At 42.6% G+C, this 27406-nt stretch overlaps 1 protein-coding gene across 1 annotated transcript; it reads left to right on the top strand.

The window, feature by feature from the left end:
- The first annotated feature begins 123 nt into the window (after positions 1-123).
- Positions 124-23803, top strand: LOC142210050 (keratin, type I cuticular Ha4-like). The gene is made up of 9 exons (XM_075279080.1): positions 124-138; positions 17965-18609; positions 18989-19071; positions 19665-19821; positions 20222-20383; positions 21333-21458; positions 21615-21835; positions 22597-22637; positions 23742-23803. Exons 1-9 carry the CDS (start codon positions 124-126, stop codon positions 23801-23803), a joined length of 1512 nt encoding a protein of 503 aa, XP_075135181.1.
- Positions 23804-27406: the final 3603 nt, after the last annotated feature.

Consider the following 27406-nt stretch of genomic DNA (forward strand, 5'->3'; position numbering starts at 1 on the left):
TGAAACAGAAGAAAGAAGTAGAAGTGGACCACAATATGGGCTGGGTTTATAAAGCCATATAGATCCCCAGTGGTACTTCATTTACAGAGGTTTAAAGGGTTGACGTTTTACTAGAAGGTCAAGATGGCCTTTATATCGGTGACTTACCCTTTAACTACCTCATATCACCTCTACTTCAATGTTTCACAGTCACTTATTGGCTTCTGAGGTCACTTGCTTCATGCATGCATGACATTCTCCAGATGTCTTACAATCATATGTAAGATTGAAAAGGATACAAAAGACACAAGAGTGTGTAATGCAAAAGACATATACAAGGGTGGTAACTCTAGAATAAAAATCTAGAGTGTAACCTGGTGAGGTGTTTAAGGACAACACAATAAGAAAGAATCAAGACGTAAATTCTTCATTCAAAGATTAAGTAAAGATATATATATTTACATATAGGGGCTCTATTGATATAGATATATCATATAGATGTGAAGGGCAATCTTCTATACTGTTGTATGAGATTAGTGAAGTTTTGTTCCGGCAAGACCTCCCCTCTCCCTCTTATATATATATATATATATATATATATATATATATATATATATATATATATATATATATATATATATATTAGGCTGATCTGCAGTCTTAGACTTTGGAATTACACTTTTTTTTAACCTCATACAATGCCCTTTATTTGAAGATTATTATTACTAGAATATGGAAACTATGGTCCATATTCAGAGCAATTCTATACAGATGATTTTAACAATTTAGGGAAGTTTTATGAAGTCATTTGTAAAGGATAAAAATCCTAATTTCATAAGGGAACTTTTAATAAGAAATCAATGTTAAGTAATCTGCTAAATATATTTGAAGCTGTACCATAGATGGACATTCAACGATTTTAGGGAATTGCTCAACTAAAACAATTGTTTGAGGTTTTTTAATGTTTCACTAGTAAAATAGTTTAAGTTCTCATTTAAGAGGTTCTAGAAATGGAGATTTTTTTAAACTTTGTCAATGGTGATAACTTTCTTAAAGTATGTGGGTCCTTATCTTCTTATCCTTGTACTGTTCACTGAGAAGAAGTAATAATGTACCGTAAGGTTCAGACTGCCAATAATATAACTGAGTACTCCTATCAATGTTACCATTGTGATTGTTCTGTGATCAGTGAGAATCTTTCTTTCTTTACATGTGGCTTTCTAGCTCATGGATCACACTAAGAATGGAGACTGGACTGTAATGTCAATATCTTGTTCCGGAACATTATTTATTTGCTATTATCTAATAAAATATCATCTTTAATGTATCCAGCAATATTATGCTCTAGGGTGTCTAATATTATTATTATTATTATTATTATTATTATTATTATTATTATTATTATTGCACCATTAATTCCAAGTTACTTTACATTTGAGGGTTTACATACAGTACACAAAATATACAAAGCATATACAATACTGACAGTGACCAACTGGCACAGTGGGATAGAGGGCCATGGGATGAAGAATAGGGGGAGAGGTGTATTAAGCGAGCAGCACAGTTTAAGGTGGACTGGAGGGGGGGTGAGAGTATTTGCATGGAAGCCATGGAGAAGGGTGTTACAGTATTCTAAACAGGAGATTATGAGGGCATGGATTAGCATCTTTCTGGTTTCAGGGGTAAGGAAGAAGCGGATTCCTTGGGTGTTCTTGAGTTGGAGGCGGCAGGAAGTGTTGAGGGTTTGTATGTGCGATCAGCTTGCCGCAAAAAAGTGCTGTGGAAAAAACTGCTGAGGCAGTGCATTACGATTTTTGCTGCAGTGTTTTGCAGAGAAAGTTTGCAGAGGTTTCCCCTCTGGACTTTTATCTTCAATTATACCTATGGTTTTGGAAATCACAGCATGTCCGCTGTGCTTATTTTTCTGCAAAGGGACATTGCTGTGACTGTAATACACCACATTTTTTCTACATGGTGTTTCCACTGCGGGAAAACCCTGTCATTTACGCCATGTGGGGCCCCGGCCTTAAAAAGTATCATGGGGCACTTTGTGTTATTAAAAAGTATGGAACCTGTGAAAAATAGACTCTTAAAAAAACATTTTCTTGGAAAAGAAATACACTTTTACTCATTTTGCCCCTTCTCTTTAGAAAACATGTATTGACACATATCCTTGCAGACTGACCTTCCACAGTAAAAATAAAGCAAAATTAGACTTTCAGTATCCTAATAGATATGTGATCAATTGCATATCAAAAAGTCAAAAAAAGAGGGTTTGAGACTGTTTCTTACCCCATGAAACCGACCTGGACTGGAGGTGCCAAACTTCGTCCCTGGACTTATAGGGAACAAACAGCAATAGAGGCAGATACTTGGAAGAAGATGAAGATTGCAGCACTCCAGGGTCTTCGGTTAATAAATCCTTTATTCACGCATCATTTTAAAAACAAAAAAAGTACACATACCAAAAGTGCAAAAGTTAGAAAAAACACATGTGAGCTAAAAACCGCCGACGCGTTTCGGGGCTCAGGGTCCCCTTAATCATAGCGTACTTACATCTTAGCTCTTAAACCTTTATAAACACTATGGGTTCTACCACCCATCTGTGTTCAATCAGCAATCAGGTGTCAACCCACAATGAATAAAGTTTGTTTAAAGGAGTGAAAAAACACACATGACAAGAGGAAAATACATTTGCATACTATCAACATATTTGCAAACCATTTATATGAGTATGTTTCTGCTGCAGTAACAAATAAATAAAGATGTATTGTGCTTCTGGCTAATTTATTTCTATATGTACAACGTGACATCATGTTGTCATGTAACGGATCCCAGTTCACCAGAGGTAAGTATACCATTATAAAGGATTATGGAGGAGACTCACATGTGATTTAAGCTTGAACAAATTCACTAAATATACATCTCAGTTAACCTAAACATGGTAACCGGATCAATTTTGTAGAGCTTCATAGGAGCAATGTCTACTACTCAAATAATTTCTTAATTTATATAGTATGTTTCAAATGATAGCCATACACGGGTAGAATTACATGGAAAACACAACCTATCTTCTCGACACGTCTCTTGTTGTTCATCAAAAATATACGGTCTCGCATCACAGTACTCTGACAAAGCAAAACATCACCATAAGCACCCCTCTCGCGCACCAAAGGTAAGTATGATATTCTTATAATCTCAGAAACAGTACACCTACCATATTTTTCGGACTATAAGACACACTTTTTTTCCCCAAAATTTGGGGGGAAAAGAAGGGTGCGTCTTATAGTCTGAATGTGGCGCCTGACATCCGCTGTAATAGAGAGGCGGAAGCCGGCAAGGGATAGACGCCGGGGCCTGAGACATCGCTGCGATCCTCTGCCCTGCATGAAGCCTGCAGCAGGGGCGATGCTATTCCGCTCCTCCGTCACCCCGCCGCTGGCTTCAGGCAGGGCAGAGGAGCGATGTCTCAGGCCCCGGCACCTGTGCCAGCGTCTATCCCTCGCCGGCATCCGCCTCTCTAGTACAGTGGATGCCGGGTCAGTATCGGTGGCCCCTTCTCCCCGGGGGCCGGTCCCCACCGGCCCCGTACCTGTGAAGTTGCAGGCCGGCTCCTGCGCGGCGATATCGCAGGAGTCGGCCTGTTCGGGTGACAGCCGGGAGCCTAATGAGGCTCCCAGGCCTGTCATTGCTGTATTAGTATTGCGGCTGGGTCTATGACCAGCCGCCGTAATACTAATATACAGAATGTCCCATAGGCGGCAATACAGTTGTATTGCCGTCTATGGGACTTGCAATCAAGTGACCGCAGGTTCAAGCCCCCGGGGGGGAATAAAATAGTAAAAAAAAAAAAAAAAAAAAGCTTTAAAAATATATAATAAAAATATAAAATAAATAAAAGTTCTAAATCACCTCCTGTGTTTTTTTTCAATACAAGGTGATCTAAGAAATAGACATTCCCCAAAATGGTATAACTAAGAAGTACATCTGGCCCCGCAAAAAAAAACACTCTATGCATCCCTGTACAGCTGCAGAGTCACCTGTCAATGTGGCCTTGCAGCTGTTGCAAAACTACAACTCCCATATATTAAATATTTTACCAGTTTTTGCTTCAAATTTTTTTTCCCTATTTTCCTCCTCTAAAACCTAGATGCGTCTTATAGTCCAGTGCGTCTTATAGTCCGAAAAATACGGTATATAATGATCCATAACTGCACCTCAGCTAGCCAGGGGATGTGATGCAATACTATTTTGCCCACATACTCATGTATATTTATCCATACCATATTCACTTCCAGGCTGGTTCCTAACCCATGTGAACCGAGTAACGTAGTTGCAGCTCATCAACAACATTGCATAAAGACGTAGCATATCGTCATGACAATAAAGTTCACAATCTTCATTTACATATTTAGTTTGTACTTTAATTCACTCCTTTGTCATGTATAGCATAACTAAAAGCCAACCATTTATTTATTTATTTATTTATTTATTTTTTTTTTGGTTGGCTTTCTAGATAAATAAAAAAATAAATGGTTGGCTTTTAGTGAATTTGTTCAAGCTTAAATCACATGTGAGTCTCCTCCATAATCCTTTATAATGGTATACTTACCTCTGGTGAACTGGGATCCGTTACATGACAACATGATGTCACGTTGTACATATAGAAATAAATTAGAGAGAAGCATAATACATCTTTATTTATTTGTTACTGCAGCAGAAACATACTCATATAAATGGTTTGCAAATATGTTGATAGTATGCAAATGTATTTTTCCTCTTGTCATGTGTGTTTTTTCACTCCTTTAAACAAACTTTATTCATTCTGGGTTGACACCTGATTGCTGATTGAACACAGATGGATGGTAGAACCCATAGTGTTTATAAAGGTTTAAGAGCTAAGATGTAAGTACGCTATGATTAAGGGGACCCTGAGCCCCGAAACGCGTCTGCATTTTTTAGCTCACATGTGTTTTTTCTAACTTTTGCACTTTTGGTATGTGTACTTTTTTTGTTTTTAAAATGATGCGTGAATAAAGGATTTAATTAACTGAAGACCCTGGAGTGCTGCAATCTTCATCTTCTTCCAAGTATCTGATCAATTGCATACCTGAAGTCTCCAATAGCTCTAGCAAGTTGTGAAGTCTTTGTCACAATAACTTGTTAATCATCCAATGAAAATCGTGAAACTTGCAGAAATGAAAGGCAAAGCTCACTAGCTAAAGGCCATACATAAAATGAAATGACTAGTAAATACACAAATGCCTAATTTGGGAACCAATGCAATTGATCATTTCTCTCTTTATATTGCAATACTGCCAGTCTTGCAACTTAAAGGGCCATTGAAAGAAGATCTTTTGTAACTTTTATCCTAACCTTTGCTAGCTTGTGAGCCACTTTAAAGTTGAGTCACATTGCTCAGCAGTAGAGATGAGCGAACACTAAAATGTTCGAGGTTCGAAATTCGATTCGAACAGCCGCTCAATGTTCGTGTGTTCGAACGGGTTTCGAACCCCATTATAGTCTATGGGGAACAGATACTCGTTAAGGGGGAAACCCAAATCCGTGTCTGGAGGGTCACCAAGTCCACTATGACACCCCAGGAAATGATGCCAACACCTCTGGAATGACACTGGGACAGCAGGGGAAGCATGTCTGGGGGCATCTAACACACCAAAGACCCTCTATTACCCCAACATCACAGCCTAACAACTACACACTTTACACACTCAATACCACCTCTCTGACAGTAGGAAAACACCTTGAAACATGTGTATTTGGCACTTGCAGTGAGGAGAGCTTGTCACCAGCAGTGAATTTGGCCCTTGTAGTAAGTTGAGGTTGGCACCAACATTTGTTTTGAAAATCAGGGTGGATTGAGCCTCTAACCAGCAGAGTTTGGGCAAATTCATGGTGGAGGGAGCCTCTAAACACCCCAGTTTGGGCAAATTCATGGTGGAGGGAGCCTCTAAAAACCCCAGTTTGGACCAATTCATGGTGGAGGGAGCCTCTAACCAGCCCAGTTTGGGCAAATTCATGGTGGAGGGAGCCTCTAAAAAACCCAGTTTGGACCAATTCATGGTGGAGGGAGCCTCTAACCAGCCCAGTTTGGGCAAATTCATGGTGGAGGGAGCCTCTAACCAGCCCAGTTTGGACCAATTAATGGTGGAGGGAGCCTCTAACCAGCCCAGTTTGGACCAATTAATGGTGGAGGGAGCCTCTAACCAGCCCAGTTTGGACCAATTCATGGTGGAGGGAGCCTCTAAACAGCCCAGTTTGGGCAAATTCATGGTGGAGGGAGCCTCTAAAAAACCCAGTTTGGACCAATTCATGGTGGAGGGAGCCTCTAACCAGCCCAGTTTGGACCAATTAATGGTGGAGGGAGCCTCTAACCAGCCCAGTTTGGACCAATTCATGGTGGAGGGAGCCTCTAAACAGCCAAGTTTTGGGAAATTCATGGTGGAGGGAGCCTCTAACCAGCCCAGTTTGGACCAATTCATGGTGGAGGGAGCCTCTAAACAGCCAAGTTTTGGGAAATTCATGGTGGAGGGAGCCTCTAACCAGCCCAGTTTGGACCAATTCATGGTGGAGGGAGCCTCTAAAAAACCCAGTTTGGACCAATTCATGGTGGAGGGAGCCTCTAAACAGCCCAGTTTGGGCAAATTCATGGTGGAGGGAGCCTCTAACCAGCCCAGTTTGGACCAATTAATGGTGGAGGGAGCCTCTAAACAGCCCAGTTTGGGCAAATTCATGGTGGAGGGAGCCTCTAACCAGCCCAGTTTGGACCAATTCATGGTGGAGGGAGCCTCTAACCAGCCCAGTTTGGACCAATTAATGGTGGAGGGAGCCTCTAACCAGCCCAGTTTGGACCAATTAATGGTGGAGGGAGCCTCTAAACAGCCCAGTTTGGGCAAATTCATGGTGGAGGGAGCCTCTAAAAAACCCAGTTTGGACCAATTCATGGTGGAGGGAGCCTCTAACCAGCCCAGTTTGGACCAATTAATGGTGGAGGGAGCCTCTAACCAGCCCAGTTTGGACCAATTCATGGTGGAGGGAGCCTCTAACCAGCCCAGTTTGGACCAATTCATGGTGGAGGGAGCCTCTAAACAGCCCAGTTTGGGCAAATTCATGGTGGAGGGAGCCTCTAAAAAACCCAGTTTGGACCAATTCATGGTGGAGGGAGCCTCTAACCAGCCCAGTTTGGACCAATTAATGGTGGAGGGAGCCTCTAACCAGCCCAGTTTGGACCAATTCATGGTGGAGGGAGCCTCTAAACAGCCAAGTTTTGGGAAATTCATGGTGGAGGGAGCCTCTAACCAGCCCAGTTTGGACCAATTCATGGTGGAGGGAGCCTCTAAACAGCCAAGTTTTGGGAAATTCATGGTGGAGGGAGCCTCTAAAAAACCCAGTTTGGACCAATTCATGGTGGAGGGAGCCTCTAACCAGCCCAGTTTGGACCAATTAATGGTGGAGGGAGCCTCTAACCAGCCCAGTTTGGACCAATTCATGGTGGAGGGAGCCTCTAAACAGCCAAGTTTTGGGAAATTCATGGTGGAGGGAGCCTCTAACCAGCCCAGTTTGGACCAATTCATGGTGGAGGGAGCCTCTAAACAGCCAAGTTTTGGGAAATTCATGGTGGAGGGAGCCTCTAAAAAACCCAGTTTGGACCAATTCATGGTGGAGGGAGTCTCTAAAAAACCCAGTTTGGACCAATTCATGGTGGAGGGAGCCTCTAAACAGCCCAGTTTGGGCAAATTCATGGTGGAGGAAGCCTCTAACCAGCCCAGTTTGGACCAATTAATGGTGGAGGGAGCCTCTAAACAGCCCAGTTTGGGCAAATTCATGGTGGAGGGAGCCTCTAACCAGCCCAGTTTGGACCAATTCATGGTGGAGGGAGCCTCTAACCAGCCCAGTTTGGGCAAATTCATGGTGGAGGGAGCCTCTAAAAAACCCAGCTTGGACCAATTCATGGTGGAGGGAGCCTCTAACCAGCCCAGTTTGGGCAAATTCATGGTGGAGGGAGCCTCTAAAAAACCCAGTTTGGACCAATTCATGGTGGAGGGAGCCTCTAAACAGCCCAGTTTGGGCAAATTCATGGTGGAGGGAGCCTCTAACCAGCCCAGTTTGGACCAATTAATGGTGGAGGGAGCCTCTAAACAGCCCAGTTTGGACCAATTAATGGTGGAGGGAGCCTCTAACCAGCCCAGTTTGGACCAATTAATGGTGGAGGGAGCCTCTAACCAGCCCAGTTTGGACCAATTAATGGTGGAGGGAGCCTCTAACCACCCCAGTTTGGACCAATTAATGGTGGAGGGAGCCTCTAACCAGCCCAGTTTGGACCAATTCATGGTGGAGGGAGCCTCTAAAAAACCCAGTTTGGACCAATTCATGGTGGAGGGAGCCTCTAAACAGCTCAGTTTGGGCAAATTCATGGTGGAGGGAGCCTCTAAACAGCCCAGTTTGGGCAAATTCATGGTGGAGGGAGCCTCTAACCAGCCCAGTTTGGACCAATTAATGGTGGAGGGAGCCTCTAACCAGCCCAGTTTGGACCAATTCATGGTGGAGGGAGCCTCTAAACAGCCAAGTTTGGACCAATTCATGGTGGAGGGAGCCTCTAAAAAACCCAGTTTGGACCAATTCATGGTGGAGGGAGCCTCTAACCAGCCCAGTTTGGACCAATTAATGGTGGAGGGAGCCTCTAACCAGCCCAGTTTGGACCAATTAATGGTGGAGGGAGCCTCTAACCAGCCCAGTTTGGACCAATTCATGGTGGAGGGAGCCTCTAAACAGCCCAGTTTGGGCAAATTCATGGTGGAGGGAGCCTCTAACCAGCCCAGTTTGGACCAATTCATGGTGGAGGGAGCCTCTAAAAAACCCAGTTTGGACCAATTCATGGTGGAGGGAGCCTCTAAACAGCCCAGTTTGGGCAAATTCATGGTGGAGGGAGCCTCTAAACAGCCCAGTTTGGGCAAATTCATGGTGGAGGGAGCCTCTAACCAGCAGAGTTGGTGGAAATCAGGGTGGAGGGAGCCTCTAACCAGCAGAGTTGGGGGAAATCAGGGTGGAGGGAGCCTAGTATTAGCAGAATTGTGCAACGCTTATGGTGGATGAGTATGAGGATGCGGAGGAATTGGAGAGGTTGAGTACAGACATGGAGTTTCATGTTGGGGTGCTTTACACAGGTGGGCACAAAAATGACGGCTCTACCCAGTGGTGGTTCATTTTTATCAAAGTGAGCCGGTCGGCACTCTCAGCTGACAGACGGGTGCGCTTGTCAGTGATGATGCCACCGGCTGCACTGAACACCCTCTCAGATAGGACGCTGGCGGCAGGACAGGACAGCACCTCCAAGGCATATAGGGCAAGTTCAAGCCACAGGTCCAACTTCGACACCCAATACGTGTAGGGCGCAGAGGGGTCGGAGAGGACAGGGCTGTGGTCGGAAAGGTATTCCCGCAACATGCGCCTATACTTCTCACGCCTGGTGACACTAGGACCCTCCGTGGCGGCACTTTGGCGAGGGGGTGCCATCAAGGTGTCCCAGACCTTAGACAGTGTGCCCCTCGTTTGTGTGGACCGGTGAGAACTTGGTTGCCTACTGGAGGAACTGCCCTCCCTGCCGCCAACGTCACATGCTGGAAACATCTCCATCATATTCTGCACCAATTGCCTGTGGCAAGCATTGATGCGATTGGCCCTCCCCTCTACCGGAATAAAAGACGAGATGTTGTTTTTATACCGGGGGTCAAGGATAGCAAAGATCCAGTACTGGTTGTCCTCCATGATTTTGACAATACGCTTGTCGGTTGTAAAGCACCCCAACATGAACTCAGCCATGTCTGCCACAGTGTTAGTTGGCATGACTCCTCTGGCCCCACCGGAAAGTTCAATCTCCATTTCCTCCTCATCCTCCATGTCTACCCATCCGCGCTGCAACAATGGGACGATTCGAAGTTGCCCGGAAGCCTCCTGTATCACCATCACATCATCGGACAACTCTTCTTCCTCCTCCTCCTCCTCCTCCTCCTCCATTAAACGCAGTGAAGCGGACAGATGTGTGGACCTACTCTACAGCTGTGACGGATCGGATGCTATCCCTAACTCCTCTGTGTGATCTGAGTTATCCCTGATGTCAATCAGGGATTCTCTCAGAACACACAAGAGCGGGATTGTAAGGCTCACCATCGCATCCTCAGAGCTCACCCTCCTTGTGGACTCCTCAAAGACCCGTAGGATGTCACAAAGGTCTCTCATCCATGGCCACTCATGGATGTGAAACTGAGGCAGCTGACTTTGTGGCACCCTAGGGTTTTGTAGCTGGTATTCCATCAAAGGTCTCTGCTGCTCAACCACTCTATTCAACATCTGAAACGTTGAGTTCCAGCGTGTGGGGACGTCGCACAAAAGCCGGTGTTGTGGCACATGCAGGCGTTGCTGGAGAGATTTTAAGCTAGCAGCGGCTACTGTCGACTTGCGAAAGTGGGCGCACATGCGCCGCACTTTCACCAGTAGCTCTGGAACATTGGGGTAGCTCTTTAGGAAACGTTGCACCACTAGGTTGAAGACGTGGGCCAGGCATGGAACATGTTGGAGTCCGGCAAGCTCCAGAGCTGCTACCAGGTTCCGGCCGTTATCACAAACGACCATGCCTGGGCCCAGGTGCAGCGGCTCAAACCATATTGCCGTCTCATCGAGGAGGGCATCCCTCACCTCGGAGACAGTGTGCTGTCTGTCCCCCAAGCTGATCAGCTTCAGCACAGCCTGCTGACGTCTACCAACGCCAGTGCTGCAACGTTTCCAACTCGTAGCTGGGGTCAATCTAACAGCGGAGGAGGAGGCGGTGGCGGAGGAGGAGGCGGTGGCGGAGGAGGAGGCGGTAGAGGAGGAGGAGGAGGGGGGTGTTCTTCTCGTGTCCCTGCCAGGAATGTTAGGCGGGGAGACGAGGTACACCGGGCCAGTTTGGGAAGCAGTCCCAGCCTCAACTACATTCACCCAGTGTGCCGTCAGTGAAATGTAGCGTCCCTGTCCGCATGCACTTGTCCACGCGTCGGTGGTCAAGTGGACCTTTGTGCAAAGCGCGGAACTAAGGGCCCGCCTGATGTTGAGTGACACGTGCTGGTGCAAGGCGGGGACGGCACACCGGGAGAAGTAGTGACGGCTAGGGACGGCATAGCGAGGTGCCGCAGTTGCCATCAGGTCCAGGAAGGCGGGAGTTTCAACAAGCCGGAACGCCAACATCTCCTGGGCCAGCAGTTTAGCGATGTTGGCGTTCAAGGCTTGCGCGTGTGGGTGGTTAGCAGTGTATTTCTGCCGCCGCTCCAATGTCTGAGAGATGGTGGGTTGTTGTAAAGAAACGCCTGATGGTGCCTTTGATGGTGCAGGAGAAGGAGATAAGACAGGACCAGGGGAGGATGAGGTAGAAGTCAACAAAGTGGCGGAGGCAGATGAAGTGGTGTCCTGGCTCGTCCTCTGGAGTGCATCGCCAGCACAGTCAGCAGTGGCAGTGGCAGAGGCAGTGGCAGAGGCAGTGGCAGTGGCGTGAACGGCAGGCGGCCTTTGTCCTGCCGTTGCTGCCTGCCACTGATTCCAGTGCTTGGATTCCAAATGACGGCGCATTGAAGTGGTGGACAGGTTGCTCTTCTCAGAGCCCCTAATCAATTTCGAGAGGCAAATTGTGCAGACAACACTATATCTGTCCTCGGCGCATTCCTTGAAAAAACTCCACACCTTCGAGAAACGTGCCCTCGAGGTGGGAGTTTTTCGGGGCTGGGTACGAACTGGAACATCTTGGGAGATTCCGGGTGTGGCCTGGCTTCGCCTAAGCTGCTGACCTCTGCCTCTGCCTCTAGCTACCCTTTTTGGTGCTGCACCTGCCTCAACATCCACACTACTTTCCCCGCTTGACATCCCCCCTGTCCAGGTCGGGTCAGTGTCCTCATCATCCACCACTTCCTCTTCCAACTCCTGTCTCATCTCCTCCTCCCGCACAATGCGCCGGTCAACTGGATGCCCTGACGGCAACTGCGTCACATCATCGTCGATGAGGGTGGGTTGCTGGTCATCCACCACCAAATCGAACGGAGATGGAGGAGACTCTAGTGTTTGAGCATCTGGACACAGATGCTCCTCTGTTAGGTTCGTGGAATCGTGACGTGGAGAGGCAGGTTGAGGGACAATGAAAGGAGCGGAGAACAGCTCTGGGGAGCAGGGACAGTTTGGGTTATTGTTCTGTAAAGCTTCGGAATTTTGGGAGGAAGGAAGACAAGACTGTTGGGTAATAGGAGGAGAGGAGGCAGAGTCTGACTGGCTGCTGGACAATGTGCTGTAAGCGTTCTCTGACAGCCATTGCAAGACCTGTTCCTGGTTCTCGGGCCTACTAAGGTTTGTACCCTGCAGTTTAGTTAATGTGGCAAGCAACCCTGGCACTGTGGAGTGGCGCAATGCTTGCTGCCCCACAGGAGTAGGCACGGGACGCCCTGTGGCTTCACTGCTACCTTGCTCCCCAGAACCATTCCCCCGACCTCGCCCACGGCCTCGTCCACGTCCCTTTCCGGGAGCCTTGCGCATTTTGAATTCCTAGTTAGAAATTGGCACTGTATACCAGTAGTAAAAATTGTGGGTGCACGTAACCCCAATATATTCTTTGAATTCCCAGTCAGACACTGGCACTATATGGCAGTAGCAAGAAATGAGGGTATTTGTATTCCCAATATACTCTTTGAATTCCCAGTCAGACAATGGCACTGTATACCAGTAGTAAAAATTGTGGGTGCACGTAACCCCAATATATTCTTTGAATTCCCAGTCAGAAACTGGCACTATATGGCAGTAGCAAGAAATGAGGGTATTTGTATTCCCAATATACTCTTTGAATTCCCAGTCAGACAATGGCACTGTATACCAGTAGTAAAAATTGTGGGTGCACGTAACCCCAATATATTCTTTGAATTACCAGTCAGAAACTGGCACTATATGGCAGTAGCAAGAAATGAGGGTATTTATAACCCCAATATATTCTTTGAATTCCCAGTCAGACAATGGCACTGTATACCAGTAGTAAAAATTGTGGGTGCACGTAACCCCAATATATTCTTTGAATTCCCAGTCAGAAACTGGCACTATATGGCAGTAGCAAGAAATGAGGGTATTTGTATTCCCAATATACTCTTTGAATTCCCAGTCAGACAATGGCACTGTATACCAGTAGTAAAAATTGTGGGTGCACGTAACCCCAATATATTCTTTGAATTACCAGTCAGACACTGGCACTATATGGCAGTAGCAAGAAATGAGGGTATTTGTATTCCCAATATACTCTTTGAATTCCCAGTCAGACAATGGCACTGTATACCAGTAGTAAAAATTGTGGGTGCACGTAACCCCAATATATTCTTTGAATTCCCAGTCAGACAATGGCACTGTATACCAGTAGTAAAAATTGTGGGTGCACGTAACCCCAATATATTCTTTGAATTCCCAGTCAGAAACTGGCACTATATGGCAGTAGCAAGAAATGAGGGTATTTGTATTCCCAATATACTCTTTGAATTCCCAGTCAGACAATGGCACTGTATACCAGTAGTAAAAATTGTGGGTGCACGTAACCCCAATATATTCTTTGAATTACCAGTCAGAAACTGGCACTATATGGCAGTAGCAAGAAATGAGGGTATTTATAACCCCAATATATTCTTTGAATTCCCAGTCAGACAATGGCACTGTATACCAGTAGTAAAAATTGTGGGTGCACGTAACCCCAATATATTCTTTGAATTACCAGTCAGACACTGGCACTATATGGCAGTAGCAAGAAATGAGGGTATTTGTATTCCCAATATACTCTTTGAATTCCCAGTCAGACAATGGCACTGTATACCAGTAGTAAAAATTGTGGGTGCACGTAACCCCAATATATTCTTTGAATTCCCAGTCAGACAATGGCACTGTATACCAGTAGTAAAAATTGTGGGTGCACGTAACCCCAATATATTCTTTGAATTCCCAGTCAGAAACTGGCACTATATGGCAGTAGCAAGAAATGAGGGTATTTGTATTCCCAATATACTCTTTGAATTCCCAGTCAGACAATGGCACTGTATACCAGTAGTAAAAATTGTGGGTGCACGTAACCCCAATATATTCTTTGAATTCCCAGTCAGAAACTGGCACTATATGGCAGTAGCAAGAAATGAGGGTATTTGTATTCCCAATATACTCTTTGAATTCCCAGTCAGACAATGGCACTGTATACCAGTAGTAAAAATTGTGGGTGCACGTAACCCCAATATATTCTTTGAATTACCAGTCAGAAACTGGCACTATATGGCAGTAGCAAGAAATGAGGGTATTTATAACCCCAATATATTCTTTGAATTCCCAGTCAGACAATGGCACTGTATACCAGTAGTAAAAATTGTGGGTGCACGTAACCCCAATATATTCTTTGAATTCCCAGTCAGAAACTGGCACTATATGGCAGTAGCAAGAAATGAGGGTATTTGTATTCCCAATATACTCTTTGAATTCCCAGTCAGACAATGGCACTGTATACCAGTAGTAAAAATTGTGGGTGCACGTAACCCCAATATATTCTTTGAATTACCAGTCAGACACTGGCACTATATGGCAGTAGCAAGAAATGAGGGTATTTGTATTCCCAATATACTCTTTGAATTCCCAGTCAGACAATGGCACTGTATACCAGTAGTAAAAATTGTGGGTGCACGTAACCCCAATATATTCTTTGAATTCCCAGTCAGACAATGGCACTGTATACCAGTAGTAAAAATTGTGGGTGCACGTAACCCCAATATATTCTTTGAATTCCCAGTCAGAAACTGGCACTATATGGCAGTAGCAAGAAATGAGGGTATTTGTATTCCCAATATACTCTTTGAATTCCCAGTCAGACAATGGCACTGTATACCAGTAGTAAAAATTGTGGGTGCACGTAACCCCAATATATTCTTTGAATTACCAGTCAGAAACTGGCACTATATGGCAGTAGCAAGAAATGAGGGTATTTATAACCCCAATATATTCTTTGAATTCCCAGTCAGACAATGGCACTGTATACCAGTAGTAAAAATTGTGGGTGCACGTAACCCCAATATATTCTTTGAATTCCCAGTCAGACACTGGCACTATATGGCAGTAGCAAGAAATGAGGGTATTTGTATTCCCAATATATTCTTTGAATTCCCAGTCAGACAATGGCACTGTATACCAGTAGTAAAAATTGTGGGTGTATATAGCCCCAATTCTATTGCTAGGGGACTTGCAGGGTATTTCTGGGGTGAAGGTGGGGGGGCACACCGTTGGAACGGGTATCGGGGTATATATCGGGTATACGGGAATACACTGACAGTGTATTCCATTCAGGATCCTGGGAAAGCTGGGTTGCGGCGATTGAGCCCGTCAGTGCCACGTTACACTGACAAGCTTCTCCCTGGAATTTAGCTCTTATAAGAGCTGTTGGTTGTCTTCTCCTTCCTATCCTAGCCTGTCCCTGCCTACCCAGAATCTAAGCCCTAGCTAGCTGGACGGAAACCTCCGTCCTCGGTGAATTGCAAGCTCAGAATGACGCGAAGCTGGGCGTCGCTGTTCTTTTAAATTAGAGGTCACATGTTTTCGGCAGCCAATGGGTTTTGCCTACTTTTCTCAACGTCACCGGTGTCGTAGTTCCTGTCCCACCTACCCTGCGCTGTTATTGGAGCAAAAAAGGCGCCAGGGAAGGTGGGAGGGGAATCGAGTAATGGCACACTTTACCACGCGGTGTTCGATTCGATTCGAACATGCCGAACAGCCTAATATCCGATCGAACATGAGTTCGATAGAACACTGTTCGCTCATCTCTACTCAGCAGTCATACATAGAGGCATCCATAGGGATGAATAGAATGGCACAAACGGTTTCATGAAGCACACAGGCACCAATTTCACATTAGCCTTTTTTTGCTGACCACTTTTATCTGTAACCAACTGTGGAAGTAGCAGTGCTGTAACACATTGAATTTCCCCATGGTACGACTATTAAAGGATTATCTTATCTTATGTGTGTATACTATTATATATATTATGTGGAGACCACAAGAAAGGAATCTGTAAGATACACAATCACTGTTCCCTCACTAAATTCTTGCACATACATCGAAAGCTCCATGACTGTGTCTTTCTCCATACTGTATTGTGCATGAACCGGACATGCAGCTATTGAGGCCTACACAGTGCTATAGGGGATGATGATACAGGGAAAATACTCAGTAACGTTCATCCCTGATTGCTGGGCAGTCAGTACATATGCAAACATTTTTATGAAGGAGCCATGAGGTAGGCTATCGCCAGAAAGCTTTTTTGGGGGCCCTCAAAACAAGTTCTGGAGGGTCTTAGGTACTTCAGTCCAACACTTTCTCCAATGCTACTGTGTGTCTATTGACCTATACCCAAATAGTGCTGCAGCTACAGAATAGTAAAGGAAGTGGGACACCATCCAAGTGGTGATTCATGGCATAATTCCAAACTGGTACCAAGACAATTTGCTTCTTGTCGATTCATCTCTTGCAGAACAAAAGGAGCAATGGAGAAGATTGAAAGGACAACATGATTTGGGGTCCATAGCACATGTTTTCACTGCCTTTATAACATCCATATATACATAATTTCATTGTAATATAATGGATGAGGTTGGATGAAGACATATTTCTATCAGGTTCAACCTATAACTCTACATTATTGATCCACAGACCAATGCCAATTGCCACATGTCAAAAAATTCCTCCTAAACTCTGGCAATCAGTATAAAACCCAAACAATATATCTCGATAAAACATTTAAAAGTCATATTCTATATTATTTTTCAAGAAAGGCATCCAGATTCTTCTTGAACTTTCACAATAATTTCCCCATCACCACACCGTGTGGCACTGGACAAAAATCATAGCACACGCTCAAATGCTGAATCAAATGGTATTCACTGTAATGTTACCACTAGCACCAACCCCACTCCCCCTTCCCCATCTGGTATTCAGTCCGGGGGGAAGGGCTTCTTTCAATCTTCCGCCTCAGGCAGCACAGAGGCTAGGTTCACCACTGGCAGCAGCATAGCCCCCCTCCCCTTTTTGTTTCCCTTCTTCTTTTGTCTCTCACTCTATATTGTTTTGTTTTTCTTGCCCCTCAGCTCCTTTCCCTTCCTCCTCCTTTCTTCTCCCCTTCCCGTCCTTCCTTTTGTCCTCTGACGTCTACTTGGGGATCTTCGCTTTATCTATAGTATAATATGATGTTGCTGCCGTTGCAGCTATCTATTGTTACTGTATTTTATGCTCTATTGGAAAATAATAAACTTTGAATTGCAAAAAAAAAATCATTAAAAACATCTTCATGTTTTTGTAGTCCTTTTGTGTATTTTTAGTTCTGGAGACATTGGAGCACATTTACCAATATTGTCTAAAAGTTAGACAGGGCAAATTTAGACTAGACAGTCTTAAACTGACTTATTACACAGACTTAAATCGTTTGATACTGTCATAGAGCTATCGTATTAATGTGCCAAAATGTTGGTGCATTTTTGTACCATTGTATTGCAAATTAGGCCATGTCCCCTTTCTACAAAGTCATGCCCTCTTTCTCGGATACGTTGTGAAAGTATCTAAAAAGTGTCTACATGGTGACAATTTTCATGAAAAAATAGTATTGTTATCAAAAGGGCCAAATACTGGTAATAGCGTTTCTGGAAACATTGACGCTGACACAACCCTAAACACCGTAAACTATTGTGTGCAATAAATATATTACTACCATCTACACCTTCCAATAAGTTTATGTTTCAGACTGTATGACAAGTCACTTACTGCTCAAACATTGTGTAAATCAATCGACCATATCAATGAATCACACCAATGAACCATAGCAGGTAAAGGAATTGAATGCTTATAAAAAGCCTATAAACGTTGCTCTGTAATCCCCAACACCCTTGTATTTAATATAAAAGGGTTCTTCAGACAAAAGACAGTTCTTTAAGCGAGCAGCCCTAACACAACAACTAGAGTCTACGTTGACCAAAGCCATGAGATATAATATTAACAAAAGTTACTCTTCAACTTCATCTTCTAAATTTAATTATGGAAGTTTTTATTTCCCTGAATCTTGTGGCTCCAACAGAGTCCATTCCGGATACCCTACCCACAAATCCAGCAGTGGAAGCGGTGGAGTTTCCTTTGGCAAAAGCAACAAGTACCACCATTCAAAGTCATCTCACCATGAAAGATGCCACAGTCCTATTCGAAATCAACTAAAATCTTCTAGTCCTCTTGGAAGTCTAGAATATAAGGAAAAAAAATCTTCATCTTTGAGTGCTGGACAAAGTCATGGACTTACTCATGATACTAAAAGCTATGGAAGTCACTCTAAGGACTATGGAAGTTGGAAGACCAAGGGACTCCTTAACACAAATGAGAAGGAAACCATGCAGTATTTGAATGAACGTCTGGCATCTTATCTTGATAAGGTCCGCTCCTTGGAGCAGGAGAATGCCCAGTTGGAAAAAAAGATTTGTGAGTGGTATGAAAACAATACTCCAACCTCACTCCCCGACGCCAGTCTATATTTAAAAACAATTGAAGAGCTGCAAAAGCAGGTAAACTTTGTGAGATGTTTTACCTATATTTTGTAGAAATTCTCTTTATGCATCTGAGAACAAACATATCTAGCAGGGCATCCATGTTCGTGTTTTTAGCCTGACGTGTTCTCTAACCCATGGTTCTCCAGCTGTTCCTGCAGATTTCTATAGTGTTGTAACAGTTGGAGAGTCACAATTTGGACATGACTGGTCTAGAAAAAGAAAAAATATCCCTGTCCAAAAACTGTATATGTATATACTGTACTGTACGTAATGATCAGAAGCAAATCAATTTGTATCATTATAGTACATAGGATCTACAGTACATGATTGATGGTAGATGCGTTCCTTGAAGGTTCTATGTTCAATCTATTTAAACCTATACTATTTTATATAGATCTCAACATCAACTGTAGAAACTGCCAAAACGGCTCTTGAAGTTGACAATGCTAAATGGGCTACAGATGACTTCAAAAATAAGTGAGTATGTGAGAATAGAAGCAACTGGTAACTGGCAATTACTCATGCCTGTGTAAGTCTTCAAGGTATGTGTCTGCACCACCTTACAGAATCAACAAGTGCCTGAGGTTTGTTTGACACATTGTACAGTCCTATTGGGATTTTGTAATTTTACTGGTGGGTATGACCAGCATTTCCATTACTAGGACCAGAAAGTTAGTTGCCTATCTCCAGTGGTGGTGGGTGGACTTTTTGGTTGGCTGGTCATTTTATATTTGATTTTCTTCAAGTCAAACATCATCAAACATAGTACAAGTATATCATTATGCGTGATACAATATAACCAATAAACTCTGCTATGCCAAGTTGTGACGCGCTAGCTTGGCTTACACTTTTTGGCTGGTTTTATTTAGTCATAATTAAAGATATAACATTAAGTTACCATGTAACTTCCTGAAATAGGAAAACCAATAAAAACCTTAAGTAGTGGGTGGTAAGATAGCGCCATGTCCAAAGAGAATGAATAAGAATATAAACACATTCAACCATAACAATTCTTCAGGTTTAGCATCCCAAGCTCTTTTACTATAATAAATTGCCTTCTGTTAAACCAGGTACAATATTGAAGTTGGAATGAGAAGTAATGTGGATGCAGATGTGAAAGGACTTCGTAGAATGCTAGAAGGACTCAACAAGGAAAAATGTGACCTTGATATGCAGGTTCAAGAACTAGGGGAAGAACTACAGCAAATGAAGAAGAACCATGAGGAGGTATTATAGTTGTACAATGAAACATATACAGTACATTATGTATGCACTAGAATATCCAATGAGGAACGCAACATTTGATGCTACAAAATTGGGCAACCAAACTTAGTTTACAGTGTCTTACAAATTATGTTGCATCATTTTTCTGGAAATGTATCTATAGATCATAAAGTTCACAAAACAGCAAATTGAATTTTGGGAATCTTCAGGGATATTGCCATGGTAGATATCCAACTATTTCTTATTTGTCCTGCAGTCATCATGGAAATCAATGAGTCATACAATTTGTCGAAGCAAGTACATAACGGCTCTCTGCTCTCAATTTTAGATATGAATCCTCTTATGTTGTATCCTATTCTAATAGGACTAAATGTGAAATTAAAGGAATCCTTTTTAATTGCAGGAGGTGAATTCCTTGAGAGGTCAGCTCGGAGCCAGAGTAAATGTGGAATTAGATACTGCTCCAGCTTTAGACTTGAATGAAGTTCTGTCTGAGATTCGAGAAGAATATGAAAATCTTATGGCAAAGAACCTAAGAGATGTTGAAGCCATGTACCTTGCAAGGGTAATTTTCTTACACTTTTTTTTCTCAAAAAATATGTATGCTTTATGTCATTATGTTCTCTACGTGGCTCTTACACATAATATTATTTGCCATAGTGGTCACTGCACACTATTATGCTGCATATTGGCCCCTGCACACACTATTATACCCCATAGTGGCCCCTACACACAATATTATTTGCCATAGTGGCCCTGGACACTATTATGCACCTCAGTGGCCCTTGCACACAGTATTACATCCAATAGTGGCCCCTGCACACAGTGTTATGCCCCATAGTGGCCCCTGAACACAGTATTATGCCCCATAGTGGCCCCTGAACACAGTATTATGCCCCATAGTGGCCCCTGCTCCCAGTATTATGCTCCATAGTGGCCCTTGAACACAGTATTATGCCCCATTTTGGACCACCCATGAACAATTATTATACTCGGGGGTCTTTTCAGACCAGGGGAGGATACAAACATAAAAAAACAATGTTATTTACCTACCCTTGTCTCCGGTGCACTTCCTGCTACTTCCGACCATCTGTGACCTCTGTAACATCCACAAACAGGCCTGAAACCTACTGGAGTGTAGGAGAGGTAAGTAGCACTGTTTTTTATGTTCCATCACCTCCCCTGGCTCTCTGATCATTATACTCGGGGGTCTAAAAAGACCCCCGAGTATAATGATAGCAGTTTTTGTCGAGTTCACAGACTTACCATTCCTCGCTAATGTCCTGGGCCCTGTGGAAGCCTCTACTGCTGCTACCCCGGTATTTTTGCCACTGCCCTTAGGTTGGATCTGGTATTGAGTTCAGTTCCATTCACTTTAATGAAGATGAGCACAACCTATGGACAGATATGGCATTGTTCTTGAAAGAAAGCAAACATACTAATTTGGCACAACCAATTTAAAGCAAAGTCTCTAGGTTTACCTCACAAAGCTCAACATTTTCTTCTTTTTACAGTCTGAAGAACTAAGCCATCAAGTCCAGTCAAGTTCTGATAACCTACAGTCAGTGGAAATTGAAAAAATTGATCTAATGCGCAGTGTACAGAATCTGGAGATCGATCTAGAGAGTCAATTGAATATGGTATGAATATCAGTAAGATACTGATTGATTTTAGAATGAGATTGATTTTTCAATTGTTTCTTCATATTTGGGCCTGGTGGGCAGCTAGCTACCTTGTGTCTAACATATGCAGTTAAATGAGAATTTTTATTTAACTTGCCACTGTTGTATTTGCAGAGATCCGCTCTACAAAGTAATCTAACAGAAACTGAGGCCAACTACAGTTCAGAGCTCGCTCAACTTCAGAACATGATAGATAACGTTCAGGCAGAACTTGCACAAATCAGGTGTGACTTGGAACGTCAAAATGCGGAATATAGAAGTCTTATGGATCAGAAGAATCTGCTTGAAATGGAAATTGCCACTTATAAGAGATTGTTAGAAGAACAGGACAATGTGTGAGTAGAAACCAGAACTTTTTTTAAAAAAAAACATTAGCACATGCCTATTATAATTTCATCTTTTTGGCACTATATACAGATTTCTACTGTCTATACTATATGAAAATTTAACAATAATTTTTCCCAGTCCACGACAATTCTGTTATGGGTTAAGGGCAAAAGGTGTGCGATGGACAGCTATTAAGGGGTGTTAGGAGGCCAGAAAATGACAAAGTTTATTTATTTATTCATTCATTTTATTTACTTATATAGCACCATCAAATTTCGCAGCGCATTACAGATATTGTCAATTGCTGTCCATATAGGGTTCACAATCTAAAATCCCAATCAGTATGTCTTTGGAGTGTGGGAGGAAACCAGAGTACCCGGAGGAAACCCAAATAAACACGGGGAGAGCATATAAACTCCTTGCAGGTGTTGTCCTCAGCTGGGTGGAATGCTAAACCAGATATATATATAAATACATATATACATATATATATTTACAGTATATACATATGTATACACCATGGCTTAGCTTTTCACTCTCTGAGCTAAATGGAGGCAAATTTGCTTAGAAGTATTGAGAAATACTGTTCTATGGGATCCATATGTTCATTACCATACTACCAAACTACAAAGACTAGACTGTGGGGTCAATGTTAGATATTAGGACATGTATAATAAGTTCTGTGTGTATGTATGTGATCTATCTATCTAATTTAATCAGGTGAATCAGAAAGTTTATATATTTTTTTAATTTTCTTTATAATTTACAGTATTCAAGAAACTCCTATGACAGCTTTCTGCCTCCCAGAAGGTAAATGACGTTCAATAAAAAGCATTATTAAAGTTTACTGCTTGTAGAAACCTGCAATAACATAACTAAGGATGAGTTGTCCTGAATATTCCAAAAGTTTCAAGTTTATCCTAAACTCAAAATTTTTGAGATTCGTCACCCATGAGCAACTATTATATTCTGGGGTCTCCAGAGGATAATAAGTGGTGGCCCAGTGGAGGTGAGTAAAAATAACAAACAGTTAAACTCACCTTATCTTATCTCTTATGGCCATCCAGCGGTCCCCCTGCATACTTTTCAGGGCTCTTGGGCCTCTGGTTTATGTTACTCACCCTGGTGATCAAGTGAGGCCTGGGTCAAAGTGTCTTGACATAGGCACATCCTGTGTGACCTCTGTGGAGCATGATGTCAATCAGAGGCCTTAAGAGGATTCCCAGGAACTGCCAGAGACTGCAAGGATGTCCAGAAGAGTTGAGGCAAGGTGAGTATAACAGTTTTTAATTTTTACTCACCTCCCTTAGATCTCTGAGAAGACTCCAGAGAATAATAATTTCACTTCCGTTTCTTTCTGAATAAGTTTGATCCAAAATAAACCATAGGGCCAAGCCTCATGAATATTTTCTGAAATTAATCTTGTGTGGCTCTCACATCTCTAAACATATCGCATAGTAGACAATTTCAATACAAGACTAAAAATGTTAAAAAGGTCAACATCATAATATTAATTATTAATTCAATATATTATTTATCACATTAATATATATTAATTTATTTATTTATTCATTATTTATCATATAATTTCATAATATTACATTCGGGCACCAGAAGTGACAAAATATCAGCACCAAATACCTCCATAGTAAAAGCAAATAAAGGCCATATAATAGTAGTACAATTTTTGTTTTCTAAAGCAGGTGGTCCACTGACTGACAGCACCCCCAGCCGGGCATGTGCCAGTTATTATAATAGTGTCTTCTCATTTGGCAGAATTAACCCCCTATGAAGCCAGGTCTAATGTTCAACCGTTTCTTCTGCAACCCCTGCAGCAACACCCCACCCCAGTGTATTACTGGACATACACTATAAACATAAAGCATATAATAATACCCAATCTTAATCTTCCAGATTCTCATTCACCTACGCCTCTTCCTGATGATGAAAAACCCACTTGTGATTCCAGCTGTTGAGCAGCAACACCTAAAGATAACAAGAAAGAAAGAAAACCATACCGAAATCCAACATAGAACTTCAGAGTGGACGCCAATACCCATACTAGGAAGGACCAGTTCATAATTTTATTTTAATTGAAAATATTGGCTTTTTCAGAGGGACATTGGAAATAGAAAATGTCCAATGCAAAAAAGAATATTCCCCTTATAAGGAGTCTGTTCCCAGAACTCAGCATATCAATATACTCTCTCAGATAGATAGACTGGAGTCACCTGAATTAGTTATTTCCCCTTCTGAATCAATGCTGAGAAATCACCATCAATATATATCAAGATATATCAATATGCAAATGAGATTTTAAGAGCATTGAAGGCAATTCTGTTCGCATCTTTGGAGCACGGTAATGCCCTCAATGCACCAAAGAGTTTTTTGCATTCTAATAAACAACCATATCTCCACAAAGTAGACACCGATTTAGAAGGGGGAAAACACCGTTTGATTCAGGTGACCATAACCTATCTGTGAGGTTTGATCTACTGGGCTTTTGTGACAGATTCCCTTTAAGCCAAGCACACATTTGAGAAACTCATTTGATTAATTTTTTAAAAAATTTGCCATAAAAGTGCATGATTGATTTAGTTTATTGGGCTCCGTTCAGACCACATTTTTTACATCCATTCAGTTCATCTGTTTAAAGGACATGGATGCAAATAGCTGGTCATCTGTTTACATACACATCAATGTTAAAAAAAAAAAGTGGATCCCTTTCTGTGTGCTTTTTTGAAGGACAGAAAAATGTAGTATACCATAGTGTGTGTCTGTCAAAAAACATACAGAAATGGATCTGGTTTTTTAACATCAATGTTTATGTAAGGGCTCGTTCACATCTGCGCCCGGTCTCCGTTCTGCAGGTTTCCGTTTCCTGCACAAAACAGAGGCAGGAGACGGAAACCTGCAGGATTCTTTCATACCCATTCATTTGAATGGGTGAGAAAGATGTCCGGCTGTGAGTGGCGGTGAGCGTTTTATGCTCTCCGCCGTGAAACCGGGTTGAATCCGGACACAGAGTCGGACATGCAGTACTCTGTGTCTGGATTTTAAAAAACGGTTTTGCGGCGGAGAGCATAAAACGCTCACCGGCGCACATGGCCGGACCCGGTCTGTGGTTTCCATCTTCTTGCATGCAGAAGACGGAAACCACAGAACGGAGTGCCGAACGCAGGTGTGAACCTAGTGTAAACAGAACGCCATTTGTTTGCATCAGTGTTTTTGAGTCTATTAAACAAATCTGCTAAAGGGATGTAAAAAGTGTAATATGAATGCAGCCTAAGACTACGTTCACGCTACCATTGTTAACGTCCGTTGCTGTCATCCTATGTCATAGGATGTCAGCAATGGACAGTAACTGTAGCAGAGTAACGGACACAGATGGAACCCCCTCCTTCTGTGTTCGTTCCCATTGACTCCAATGTAAACAACATAATGGACGATGTCTTCCGGCATGTTTTTTTTTTTACTTTTGTGTTGGAAGAAAAAGTTCAGTATGTAACAAAATGTTATTTTTTTTACATTGGAGTAAATGCAGACAAAGGGGGCTCTGTCTGCATCTGTCATTTAATGTCTGTTGCTTTGGCAGATGGGAGCAATGGTCATTAAATAACGGCAGTGTGAACCTAGCCTAAGTTGTGTATTTCAATCAGCAAATAGAATTTGGTATGTTAAAATCCAGTATGCCCAATCCCTTAGTTCCCCTATATCCTCTGATGTGGGCCACTGGGAGACCCATATACACATACAGTAATATTGATGGCCAAACCTGATGATATAAGTAGTTTTATCTTGTATATAGCAATCTTAGGGCTCATTCACGCTACGTATACGGCAGCTTATTCTGAACATAAAACACGTTCAGAATCAGCAGCGTATAAAGCAGTTCCATTCATTTCTATGGGAGCCGGCATACGAGCGCTCCACATAGAAATTAATGGGCTGCTTCTTTCACTGCGAGCACTCCCATTGAAGTGAATAGGATGTGCCTGCATGTACGGCTAGCTCTGCTCATGCCGAGCCGTACACGCGGGCACTTCCCATTCACTTCAATGGGAGTGCTCGTAGTGAAAAAAGCAGCCCATTCATTTCTATGGGGAGTGCTCGTATGCCGGCTCCCATAGAAATGAATGGAACTGCTTTATACGCCGCTGATTCTGAACGTGTTTTACGTTCAGAATAAGCTTCAGTATACGTAGTGTGAATGAGCCCTTAATAGTGAAGGGCTAACAGTCCCCATAGACACTTAGCTGAGTCCAGTCACTCCTGACCAAACACTATGAGTAGCTGCATATGATTATATTATATATTAGTGAATCTTTGATGTTTTTCTCTCAATAAGATTTCTTTAATTTACTTTAGAAGGTATATAGCATGTGATACTGTAGCGCCGGTGACTTGTGGGAACTCCATGCTGAATTTATGAAACAGATTTTTAAAAAATGGATCTTAAAGATCACATGGTCAATGTTGTCTGGATACCTTTGATGTGATGTCTTACTAATGCAACATATGTAGAAATAGACATGAGGAACATGAGCTATAGATACAGTTTATTTATTTACATGTTTTTTTCAAAAGACTGTTTTAGGCTAAAGCCCACGTTGAAATGCAGTTTTTTTTCTTGCAGTTTTTTGAGCCAAAGCCAGGTGTGGATTGAGCAAAAAGTAGAATTATAAGTACTTGTTATATCTCTTCCATATCCTTTCGTAACTATACTTGGCTTTGGCTCAAAAACGACAACAAAATCAGCAACAAAGAAAGGTGCGTTTCGGCAACGTGGGGCCTTAGCCTTATAGCATTAACCACCAGCACTAGTTGCTCTTAAAGGCCTAGCTCACAGAAGCAGACCATATAGTACTGTGTGTAGTAAGATATCTATAATGTATTTTATGTCTGTGGTCTCTTGACGCTAAATCTTAACAGAGGTTTGAGTGTGACAGCAGAGACCGGAGATTCTCTTCTAGATCTGAAATCTAAAGCAAAGAGTGACCCACTATGTAAAGCCATTGCGACACTGAAATTTTCACGATTTATTTTACATAAGATTATGTATTCGTGATATGAGATGGTATAGGACTGTGTTGTCTAGATTTTCTAATTGTCATATGTACTATTAAAAAATAAACCAATCTTTTTGATGCAGACTTTTATGTTTAATGTATATCTATAGTTGTGGTTACAGAATACAAAAATAGAAAAAAATGATAAGATTGAAAGAAAATTATTAAACGCCTCCTGTCCCTGTTAAACAATTGCTCTTGAACATGGCAATACCCCATGTGCAGTCAAAATCTTCTGTATGGGTACAAGGCATCACTTGGAATGGAAAGAGTGTTATTTGGCTTTTGGAGGGTACATTTTGCAGAATAGTTTTGGGCGCCATGTTGCATTTGCAAAGCCCTTAGAGTTCCAATACAATAGAAACCCCCAAAAAGTGACCCAATTTTGAAGACTTAACCCCTCACAGAACATATCAAGGGGTATAGTGACTATATTGACTCAGCTATTTCACAGATTTTATTAACATCGGGACATAAAAATAAAAAATTTCTAAAATGTCACTTTATTCC

This window comes from Leptodactylus fuscus, chromosome 6 (assembly GCF_031893055.1).
Source record: "Leptodactylus fuscus isolate aLepFus1 chromosome 6, aLepFus1.hap2, whole genome shotgun sequence".
NCBI classification, from domain to species: domain Eukaryota; kingdom Metazoa; phylum Chordata; class Amphibia; order Anura; family Leptodactylidae; genus Leptodactylus; species Leptodactylus fuscus.